Below are 12243 nucleotides of genomic sequence, written 5' to 3'. Positions count from 1 at the left end.
CTCCCTCTCTCTCAAATACACACACACACACACACACACACACACACACACGCACAGACAAAACCACACTGACAGACACACACTGTCTGCTCAGTGCTGCATTCCTCTGTAGCGGTCAGACAGTAATTACCAGCTTAACTGTTTGTTCACACACACACATACACACACACACACATATTAAATATTCTTATGTTAAAATGTTTTTTATCATTTTTCTTCACATTAATGACTCCAGTGTCGGTCGTCGTTAAACAATCTGACAATAAAAACCATTAAAAGCAGAAACCAGCAGTTTGATGGACTTCCTGCTGGTTATTTAATGAAATCTCAGTCACATGTTCCAGTTTCTTTCTGACTTTAGTCAGAATTTATTTTAATTAATTCCCCAAATTACGGACCGTGGAACCGAGCCGGAGCCGACCTACTTCTGAACATCAAACATGTAAAATAGTTGAGTGAGTAAACTGACAGCGAACATAGAACAGCTGATAAACAATGAATCCAAACAGTGAATAACTGCAGGAAGGTTGATTATTTCCTGTGAATATTTTAGAGATTTTGTGATATTTTTAGGAACTTTTTACACAATCTTTTGTCTGTATTATATATTTTTAACTTTTAACAATCATACAGACCTAATAAGTTTTGTTTTTACCAATTCAGTTTTATTCTCCCTGATGCTTGATGCCATTGTTCTAATACAGTTTGTGTTCAGCTCATCAAACTTTAGATATTAAATAATAAACTGTAGAATGATGTACTACACTGAACATTATAAGTTAAAAAACATTCTTGATTCAGTAATTTTACTTTTTTTTTTAAACTAAACTATACAGGTCATTGTCACTTACAATTACTGAAGTTACTTGATCAAGAATGATTTTAACTTACAAAATTTACTTTTATTTAAAATGTTTGACGTAATCAAAAAAATAAAATTAAAATCAAGAAGGCCTCACGACCCCCCGCCCCCATGAACTTTAGATTAGACAGTCAGCGTTAGCCACATATTTCACTCTGTGACTGCAGCCGATCATAAAGCTGTATATGAAAATGTACTGGCTGATTGTGTCATGTGATCAAACATCAGTTGTGTTTAACTCGTCTTTCTGCCTCAGGGCTGCCTGTCTCGCTACCTGTCGCTCCACACAGTGGACTGGTCTACCTGCTGCAGGATGACTCACGGTGTCACCAGAGGACTCGCCTTCCTGCACACTGAACTGTACAGAGGAGGTATCTTCATCATCATCATCATCATCATCATAGTAACAATAATCCACCTGTCACTCAAAATACCCTTAATGATACATAACTTTAATATTTAATATGATTTAAAGGGTGAGTTGTATAAATGTACAGTTGTCATTAACGGGGAACTGCTGGAGCCTCTAGTGGCCGTTAGAGGAACTGCAGGTTTTGGTGCTTCAGTGTTGGATTCATTTGCAGCCACAGAAGTTTCTGCTTGAGCAAAATGCTAGCTAACTAGGCAGCTACATAGCCAGCTAACTGGCTAGCTAATGGTTGATGTACAGTCGATTAGCTGCTAGTTAGCACGAGTTTTGCTAACATTAGCTGTGACTGATCCCGACTGCTGTCCCCTCTGTCTCCACTCAGACCAGTATAAACCAGCGGTGGCCCACAGAGACGTGACCAGCAGGAACGTTTTGGTCCGAGCTGATCTGTCCTGCGTCCTCGCCGACTTCGGTCTGTCCATGAGGCTGACAGGAAGCCGGCCCTGTTGCCCTGGAGACGACGACACCATGGCCATATCTGAGGTGAGGTCATGTGACAGCGGCAGGTGGACGGAGAGATGATGATGAGGAGGAGGAGGCAGATGTGTTTATACATGTGTGTGTTTGCAGGTGGGCACGGTGCGGTACATGGCTCCAGAGGTTCTGGGTGGAGCTCTGAACCTCAGGGACTGTGAGTCGGCGCTGAAGCAGGTGGATGTTTACTCTCTGGGTCTGCTCTACTGGGAGAGCTTCAGGAGGTGCTCACACCTGTTCCCAGGTGAGACAACACAACACGATAATGTACATACAGGATGACATATATAACATGATATCGTGCTAACAGACTGTACAGGTGAGTGATAGCGACAGGTGCTAGCAGGTTATGTAATGTAGCTGATGTGTGTGTTTAGATGAAGCAGTGCCGGAGTTCCAGTTGGCGTTCCAGGCGGAGTTGGGGAATCACCCGAGCTTCGAGGACATGCAGATACTCGTCGCCAGAGAGAAATTCAGACCCAGATTCCCTGAAGCCTGGAAAGAGAACAGTCTGGTTGGTGTCTCTGTTCACACCTGTTCACACCTGTTCACACCTGAGTTGCAGCCGTTAAAAACACAGAACTTCTTAGCAGCTTCCTGTCGATGTTTTTAGGTGTTGCGTTCGCTGAAGGAGACGATGGAGGACTGCTGGGACCAGGACGCTGAAGCTCGACTAACCGCTCAGTGTGCAGAGGAGAGACTGTCTGAACTCACACTGCTGAGTTCACACACTGCGGTACACAACCACAGGTACACACTGCAGTACACAACCACAGGTACACACACTGTGGTACACAACGACAGGTACACACACTGCGGTAGCACACAACCACCAGGTACCCCCACAGCTACTGCGAGTACACCAACCACAGGTACCACACCCACTGCGGATACACAACCACAGGTACACACTGCAAGTACACACCACAGGTAACCACACCCACCAAGGTACACAAACAAACAGGTACCACCAACCAACAGTACACCAACAAACCAGGTACAACACACCAGACGATACCACAAATTACAGAGTAATAAGTTACCTGTTTCCTGATCTTTCTCTCTGTCTGTCTCTCAGGAACCTGTCTCACGGTTGCTGGCCTCCTCAGGCTGCCTCCACCTCCTCCTACATTGAGGATCTGCAGGTGGGCGTGGTCAAAAACCTCCAGGGAGATGGCCACCCAGTATTGGTCGTCAAGACGACCACGAGCGGAGCTGAAGGTGCAGAAAAGAATAGAAACTCCATCAACTATGAACGGCAGCAGGCACAGGTACCCACGTCAACCAGAGACACTGAAGTCCAACAGTTCCTGTTTGATACTGATTATTCTCTCTCTCTTTCTCTCTCTCTCTCTCTCTCTCTCTGTATGTCAGAGTCAGGCTCGATCGTCCAGTTCAGACAGCAGCGTGTCGACCGCCCGGACATCGGCCACCGTCCTCTGCAGCATCTCTGAGTCTGAACACAGTCAGTCACACACGCTCTCTTTATGTACCATGTACTGTTACACCATTACAACGCGATCACTGTACAAACACACAACTTTATCAGTGATTTTATGGGGAGAATATTGTCTGGTTTTCCCTCTGACGTCCGGCTGCTAACTGGAACCTATTTTTAACCAAATACTAAACTAATGCAGATGAAACCCTTGAACCTACACTGATTCACTTTAACCCATTCAGAAACACCACTACAGAGGGATTAGATTTGGCAAGGATATTTAGCATTTTGACATTTATGTGAAATGTTGTGGGCGTGTCCTCAGTGACTGTCCCTGCTGTCCACCAGGTGGCGCTGTGCCCAGGGTCCCGGTTCGCCTGCAGCTGACAGAAGAAGACCTGGAGGCCACCAAACTCGACCCCAAAGAGGTCTTTACTTTTAATTTGTTCTCCTTTTTGCTGTTGTCCTCTCATCAGAAAACTTCACATCAGTCTGTTTCTTTCTCCGCAGGTCGATAAGAACTTGAGGGAAAGTTCTGATGAAATCTTGATGGAACATTCACAGAAACAGTTTGGTACCACAGAGCAACAAACTACCAACCTGCTGTACCATCAGATACTTCACACTGCTGAGGTACTGTTACTGCACACTAATGAAGTATTACTGAGTACCTCACTGAATAGCTTGTGTGGCTGCTAACCGGAGATCTGTTTCTCGGTTCCTCTAGGCCAGTAATTCGGCGTGGACTCCTCAGGGTGAACTGGGGGCTGTTGGTGGGGTCGATATCCCTCCTTCCTCCTCCATCCACCCTCTCCCCAAACAGCAGAACTTGCCCCAGAGGCCAACCAGCCTCCACCTTCTCCCCAAAACCAAGGAGACCACCTCAGCCTCTTCTCGACTTAAGCTGGGAAAGCTCAAGTCAAACCACAGACAGGTACAGATGATCGAGTTAGATACTCAACTCAAAATCTAATTATCACTTTCTATAGACCTATTATCCAGAGGGGCATGGGTAGATTGTGGTAGCAAAGTCCTGTCTATGTTCTGGAGGTTATTTTGTGTAACTTGCAGCATCTATATAGCGATCACTGCAGGAAAGTGGATCTTTGGATCTTGTTTGTTTCTTTCCAGCTTGACTCAACTCATTTTGGTTTCTGCTTGTAGGAGCTAGGGAGGCTTAATCAGTCATTAGCTAGATAGTACGTTTGCTAGTTAACTAGTTTGCTAGCATTTTACCACAGAGGAAACCCATGGCTGTATAAAGGGAACTGGATACAGTGTTGGAGGCAGTGCTCCGTTCATTCCTATGAAAGCTGCTCAATGGCACATTAAGCCAAAAAAAACACTTCGCCACAAAGAAATTATCCAGATAACCGGAAGTCTTGGCACCAGAGACTTCTGCCGGCCAAGCCGCTAACTTCTGGTTTAGCCCTCCGTTAATTTAAATGAGGATTAATAATTTATTAATGCAGCTCTTCTAGACTTTCCAGATGTTATCGGACTGAATGGATCAAATTCTGATATTGAAACAAGTCATTTTGTGGGGGGCTGTGACCTTTTTACAGCCGCTTCTTTCACAATATAAGTCTTTCTGGGCCAGTGTGCATCACGTGACGGCAGCTGATTGTTTAAAAAATGTTGTTTTAAGTGCGTCACTAATCCAGAAAGTATTGTATTTCAGGTGGAAACAGGTGTTGCTAAAATGAACACGGTAACAGTCGCCACGGCTGTAGAGCCCCACCTGGTAACCACGGTGACTAACAACCCCAGCATGAGAGGTGGTGTCGCAACTGGGAACCGAGTCCAGCCGTTAATGGTGGTCGCCAATGGCTACAGCGCAGGTGTCCCCACCCTGGTGACAAATGGTATTGTGGGCGGAGGTCGAACCAATCCAGCAGGGCCGCAGCTGGAAGAGGAGGACAAGATGGCGGGAGGGATAATGGGAGGAGAGGAAAATTGTATGAACCTGCTCAACCCCAGCCCGGATGAACATGAACCACTGCTGAGCAGAGAACAACCGCCTGCTGAGAGCACACCCCTTCCTCATCTGCATCATCATCATCAGCCACGACCTGGAAACATCCTGTCGGGACGAGGCTCAAACTCCAACAACAACAACAACAGGATAGCGTTGGGATCTGATGTCAAGATCCAGAATGGTTCAGAGGTCAGTCGGGGAGGAGGCACTAAACCTGAGCCACCCCTGGCAAGTCAGCAGATCGGTGGATCCCCTTCTACTGGTCCAGTTTCAAATCTGGAAAATAAAATTCTGCTTTCTGGTCCAGCAGGAAGTACTACAACCAGCCAACCAGTATTGACCCCTCAATCCACCAGAAGCCCAAAGGCTCATCTGGTTCATTCTACTGCCACTGCAAACCCATCTTCACAAGCACAAGAACCCGCCACTAAAACCTCAACCTTGTCTTCAAAAGATGGCCTTACCGTTGCTCCAGAAATTCAAGATTCAGATACAGAAGCTCCAGAGCCAGAAGCTCCATTCATGAATCAAGAAGCTTCATCTTTAAACGTTCCATCCTCAGAAACAACAGCTCTTGCAGAAGCTTCAGCTATAAAAAGTCCAACCTTAGATCCACAAACTCTGGGTCTGTTGCGGCCCCAGATGGGACAGGCCAAAGCCAAGAGGCCTGAGCGTCCTTGTTCCCTGGACCTGTCTTCATCCTGCATCTCCTCAGGTTAGTCAAGATTAAATGTTTAAGAATTTATTATTTGAATTTGCATTACTTTTGTTTTTTAGCACAGAGCTGTTCCTTCAGTATATCAGAGGTCAAAATGCATGGTTCATATTTTTAATGTTGAACTTCGAGCCAAAGACTTCAGTCAAGGTCAAAGATGTTGTTCCTGGGAAAGACATGATCCTCTCTGCTGCCCTCACTGTTCCCTGCAGGATCTGTAAAACTATAGTTACTATACACGACAGTTACAGCTGGTGAAGACCCCTTTAGCAGTGCTCCAGTGTAAGGTGGTAAGGATGGAGGAGAGGAGGGTAGGTCATTTCTCAGGAAGTTTTCCCTTGAACCTGGTCTAGAGGAAGGGTCAGGGGGTCAAAATCATCAGTAATTATCCTCCCAGGACCATAAATATCTTATCCATTTTCTTGTCAAACTTGTGGCAGTGCCTAGATATCTTGCTCTGGACCAAATTGTATGGACAAACCAAAACATTTGTACTATTCTTTTGGGAATTATGCAACAAGGCCTTACTTATAGGGTCAATCGTTCTATAGAAACATAGCAGATTGTTGGAGTCTCATTCCCAGGTGGTCAAACACCAACACTGTGGGTTATAGTAAATGAGAAACAAACAAAGCTCAGAGCGTGAAACACTACTCAACAGGTGGCCTCATGCTACCAGGTCGCCAGATACTGATGACTTTCGGTTGCCAAAGTGTTGCTCTTTGATGACCTGGGAAGGAGACTCAGCTTTCAGAAGAAGTGGAGTTCACTTGGTCCAACAACCAACCAGGAAGCTCTCTCTTACTAGCTATCAGGTTAGTGGTTACCTTGCCAGCCACAGTCGTGCACCAACTATCACCACAAGTAGTCACCAAGATTCTGGTACCACCTGTTTTAGAAGAATGGCCTAGAAGGTCTACGGAAACAGTAAATGTACCTAAAAGTATGAACACATACCTAATACTAATAATGTTTCTTCCTCTCGTCCTCAGATGATGTTTCTGTGACAGAAAACGGCAGTTTGAGCGCTTCAGGAGAGAAAATAAAACGTCGTGTCAAGACTCCGTACACCCTGAAAAAATGGCGTCCAGCTTCATGGGTTGTTTCCACGGACACTGCCCTGGACCCGGACTTCGAGTTCAACTATTGTGGTAGCAGCAGCAGCCAGAACCATTTTTCTTCTGGTCCTCACAGAGCTGGAAGCATTGGCATGCCCAAAATCAATCAATCAAAATCCAGCATGGCTGTGTTTTGGGTCGGAGGTGGAGCCACGGCGACCACGACCTCCGAGCCGGATGGAATGACCTGCTTCTAGTTTGTTTCTTAAAGAAGAGCGGATTAAATTTTCACTTCTTTGTCTTCCTTCTCTTCTGTTGTGAAAATGGATTACTGTCTGCCGCACCATTCAGCACTAAACTGGACTTAACGCTAAAGGAAGTGACCCACAATGCAATGCTCCCAAGCTTAAAACTACAGGTAACTGTAGAAAGAAATTTCAAAAACATTGTGTTGGGGTTTGGATTTCTTGTTGCATCTACATTTTTTGATTCAGCTGGACACTTTTTGAAGGATTGTGCTGATTGGCCCAATTTGACCATCAACTTTGATCCTGCCTGTGTAGCGCAAATGCCCAAAAAATGTTTGCATGGGTGGTGAAGTGAGGGGACTCCTAACTTCTAGATGATTGGCTCCTGTTGTGATTAGCCTTGTGGTTGGTGGGTGTGGTTAGTCAGTGTATTCAGTTGCTACTGGGCGTAAAAATCTCTAGTGCTTTTCCAAGAACAGATTGGATCTGGTTTGCGCACCTAGTTTTGAAATGTTCTCAGCATTTCGGCCAAAATTAAAATGGTTCGGAACCTGAAAGGTCGGTTCCCAGGTGGAACCAAAAAATATCAGATTTTCCTTGGGAACTAAAGTGGGTGTGTCATATACTACAGGTCGCTTACAGTGGGACCACTGAAAACTGGTGGGAACATAGGTTGATTCGGTAGCACCAAGATTCCAAGAGTCTTGAATGGAAGCGGTTTAAGAACAAATGCTAATTTGGTGGAGAAACACTTGTGATTTAGTGATTTAGTTTGTTCCTAGTTGACTTTCTCCTGTGGCTGGTGAAGTGAGGGGAGTCCTTTACTTCTTGACGGCTCCTGTTAGGGTTAGGGGTTAGTTAGCGACTAGTCTTGTGGCTTATGGACATGGCCAGTTGCTTGTGAATATGGCCTTCATCCTACTTAATACCTACCTGAAATTAACCAAGACTTTAAAATCTTTTTAAAGGCATACTACGTGGGATTTCCCTAAAAAACAAAGTATAGACTCATACAAACATCAGTCATCACTACCACACACTAGAAATACTCACCAGTACTGAGTACCGACACTTCCGAGTTCGATCTACATGAATACCACCGGCATTGCACCCACCCTACTCTGCCTCTGATTGGCACGTTTGTTGGTTTGGTTGGTCAGGTTTAGGCAAGACGAGTGAGACGGTTAGACTTAGAAAAACCTGTTGGGATCAGAGACAATCAGAGGCAGGGCAAACCACTAACTCTAACTTCGCTCTATATAAACACATAGCTAGCTTAACGCTAAGAAAACTGCGTGGAAAATGGAGAAGGGGCCAACTTTTAATGGTGAATTTACGAACAGCAGTGGACAAATCCTGCGTGGTATGCTTTTAAATTAATAGTGACGTTAAGGAAGATCCTTTCTGGATATTTGCTGTAGATATAGAAACGTCGATATCAAGTTTTGGATTTGATGTCCGTCTGCACAGTCGCCATATTGGAGTGGTCAAGACCCGCTAGGTAACAATACTGAAAAATTCAGACTGAACTATATAATCGACTGTAACTAGCTTCATTCTGAACAGATTTTCATGAAATATTTTTAAAAAGTGAAAAAAAAATTGGTTACTGGTTGGAATTAATTCAGTTACTGGGGCCGGAGCTAATCAGCTCTATGCCAAGAGTCAAGAGTATTTGAAAAAAAAGGTATTTGGACGTGCAAACAGGGGAAACATTTAAAAGAGTCACTGCTAGTCAGAGCAGCACTTTGGCCAAAATCCAGAATGAAAAGTGTGTGTGTGTGAGCTGGAGCATATAAACAAGTATCAACACATGCTACAAAGTACTGTCTAACAGGAAACTGGCAAGAAGTGTTGTAAAAACAACTGATTTTTATGTTTTCCTGTTGACAAATTTTACATAAACAAAGCGGATTTATAACAATGTTATAGATAATTACAAATTTTTAGAGGAACCAACAAAAGCTAATATTGTAAATAATTGACATTGATGTTTCCTGTTCATAGATCGGAGCCTGCATGTCCTAGGGGAAGTTTTTCAGAAGTAAACTTTTTGCCAGTGATGATAACGAACCAAATTTCATGAAAATCTGTTCAGAATTAAGTTACAGTTGATTTATAATGTAGTCTGAATCTCTCAGTGTTATTAACTAATGGATCTTGACCTCACCAATATGGCAACCGTGCAGACGTATAGCGGCAGGCCAATGAGGTGTCTACGTATCTTTATCTATGGACATTCTGGCTCCTGCTACGATTCAGCTTGCGGCTCGTCCAGTGGCTAGTCAGTGTGACCAGAAAGGATTGAGTTATTAGTTTTTTAATGCACTTTAAGCAAAGTTAGTGTTATTTAGTGAATTAACAAACCATATAAAAGAGACCTTGTGCAATTTCAACAGTAACTGACAATTACCTAGTAAATATTGAGTAAATTCTTTGTGGTTTGTGTCTTTTTACAGTGTTTTGTCTGATTTAAAGAGCATTTTTTTGCTTTACTCTAGCTATGCAGTCAGCTCATGATGCCTCCTCCTGTTGACTATCAACAGATTACTGCTGGAGGATGTTTATTCTTCTAATTTGCACTTTCTTTTATGAAGTAGTCTCAACTGCCTTGTGAGGTCTGCTGTGACCGCCATGTTAGGGCTGGACGGGCAAAGGAGGTCCAAAAAGAAACAAGAACATTTTGGAGAAATTGCAGAGATAAGCCACGTTCCTGACGAGTTCGTCAAACTGTCAGCCTTGTGACCTGCGTGAGCTTGGCCACGTACAACCTCCTCAGGAACCTTTATGGCACTGATGAAGAGCGCAGTGCGATGACCCTCCGAGGAGGTCTCTCTCTCAGAAAAGCCTGGTGGGTGGGTGGCTTCACTACTCTTTTAGTTATGTAAAATGAACTTATTTTTAGCTACAACTCACGTGTTCTCCCCGTCTTTGTCCAGCCTTAAGACGGGTTGTGATAAATTGGGGGCTCGTCCGGGTCCACTCACACTTTTCTTCTTACAAGAGGAAGATGATGAAAGGCGAGAGGAAGATGAAGGATCCAACGGGACAAAATAGGCCTTCAAACAACTCCAAAGCTGTCTTATTTACATGTATTGTGTTAGTCACCAACCCATTGTACAGTGAGTGAGGAGTTCATCACATGGTACAATCTAAAGGTCTCAGTATGCGATAGAAAAGCTTCTACAATGTCTGAAAATGTCTTAGAAAGTAACTGAATTAAAGACGTTTGGACTTTAAACCTGCAGACATCTACTCGCACAGTTGGTCCATTAAATTAATCTTATATAAAAGATCCACAGCACTTTATTTAAACCACAGTATAAACTGCTCCTTGTGTTATAGACCCTAAATATGAGTTCTGTTTATTTTATGTTAAAAGTGGATGCTTACATTTTATATTTTTATGTTATTATGTACTAAGTATTTTCAGTTGGCACACACATTTTTTTGGAATAGTTTAGTGTGACATTTATAAACAATAGAAGATACACAAGAGGCTTCTTTTTTATTTTTATTCTTGTTTTTTATAACAAAGCGACTGTCAGTTTAAAGCTACATTCATTTTTGTTTTTAATGGCTGATTCTGTATGTGTGACAACAGCTCCTTTATCTGTGCAACTACAATAAGTTATTAATATGTATATGCACTTTAGTTGTTGTTATTTTGTTGTTTATTGTCCTAAATTTCAGATTAGCTTTCTCGTAAATTAAATTAAAAATAATGTGGATCCCTTCCTGATCCAAATCAACATATAATATGATTTTCCTTTTATTGATATTAAGATGCTTTCTGAAATGTATTTCTGTTTTGTTATTTTTGTATTTTCTACTGTTTCTACTGTTTTTAGAGATGCTAATGTGTATATATGGATGTGTCCTGAGGATTTTGGTTTTACATTCAGTTTGTGAAGGCAGATGTGTGAACTAGCCCAGAGCTAACTGTACAACCCGAATACTCTAGTAGCAGGATGCTAACTGTTTTTTGGAACTAAGGATAACACATATATAGTTTTATTCAACAGATAATAATTTCCCACACAAAGAACTTAGCCCTGGTTATTTGCAAGCCCTGGTTGTTAACTAGCTCAAACCCTGATATCAGAACCTTTTTGTTATTTTCCTCCAGTTTCTCGGAGTCACAGCTTTGGAAATGTGTAGTTTTAAGCTGAAACATTTTCAACTCATAACTTGAGATACAATCACATCTGATCTTAAGTTTGCTTTGAGTCTGAGCACACAGTTAGCGTTCTGCTAACAGCCTCAGAGTGAAAAGGGTCAAAATCAGTTCATGGTGATCTTTTATATCGGTGATAATGAACTGAAAATGTGCCAGAAAGTGAAGCACACTGGTGGGTTATCCCTTTAAAGTCATTTACTGCAGCTTATAGTTATCATACTGCTCATGTGTTAACGTCCTGCATGAAATATCTCCACTGAAACATTATTTCTGTTGTCTCTTTAGCTGTCAGACGCTCATAAACTGTAGTTAGTTTTTTACTCTGCCTGATCATATCCGAGTTACTGTATAGTATTTCCGACAGTACAGATGCAGTACAGATGCAGGATGAGGAGTTTCTGCTACGACTAACAGTGTATTATTGTAGATTAAAAAAAACAAAATATTTAACTCAAGTTTAACTGCTGTATCGCTCTGGTTCCTGATTATTCTGGGATATTTGAATTTCCCCGTCTGTTGTTGAATATATTGTGTACCTCTTTGTGTATTTATGTATGATAGTTTCCACTTTCCAGTAGTGTAAATACTACATTATTACACATTGTATACTTTCATATGGGACCAATTACCACTGCTGTATACTGTTAGTGTCGTATTCTGCCAAGATAACAATTCTCACTGTTCACACTCACACCGAGCATGTTGTACAATCCTACAGATTATAAATCAGTTCTGGTGGTTCGTACAGTTTCATCCCAACATGTTGTTAACCTATGTAATAAAAATATCACAAGTTTAAGTTCATCATTGAATAAAGTGCAGAGGATTCAGTGTGTCAAAGTGTTTTATTTATGACA

General features: G+C 42.6%; 1 protein-coding gene across 1 annotated transcript in view; it reads left to right on the top strand.

Moving 5' to 3' along the window:
• Positions 1-12243, top strand: part of LOC118338836 (bone morphogenetic protein receptor type-2-like) — a 19825-nt gene extending 7582 nt beyond the window's left edge. The window contains exons 8-19 of the mRNA XM_035676240.1: positions 1119-1233; positions 1615-1775; positions 1863-2010; positions 2144-2280; positions 2380-2516; positions 2845-3037; positions 3141-3231; positions 3556-3635; positions 3718-3840; positions 3935-4141; positions 4889-5900; positions 6893-12243. Coding sequence (XP_035532133.1) covers positions 1119-1233; positions 1615-1775; positions 1863-2010; positions 2144-2280; positions 2380-2516; positions 2845-3037; positions 3141-3231; positions 3556-3635; positions 3718-3840; positions 3935-4141; positions 4889-5900; positions 6893-7215 — 2727 coding nt within the window. The 3' untranslated portion in view covers positions 7216-12243. The remainder of the gene's footprint in view (positions 1-1118; positions 1234-1614; positions 1776-1862; positions 2011-2143; positions 2281-2379; positions 2517-2844; positions 3038-3140; positions 3232-3555; positions 3636-3717; positions 3841-3934; positions 4142-4888; positions 5901-6892) is intronic.

Source organism: Morone saxatilis, unplaced genomic scaffold (assembly GCF_004916995.1).
Source record: "Morone saxatilis isolate NCDOM2014 unplaced genomic scaffold, NCSU_SB_2.0 Contig5, whole genome shotgun sequence".
Lineage (NCBI taxonomy): Eukaryota > Metazoa > Chordata > Actinopteri > Moronidae > Morone > Morone saxatilis.
The sequence above is the reverse complement of the archived record's forward strand: the minus strand, read 5'-3'. Positions and strand labels throughout refer to the sequence as shown.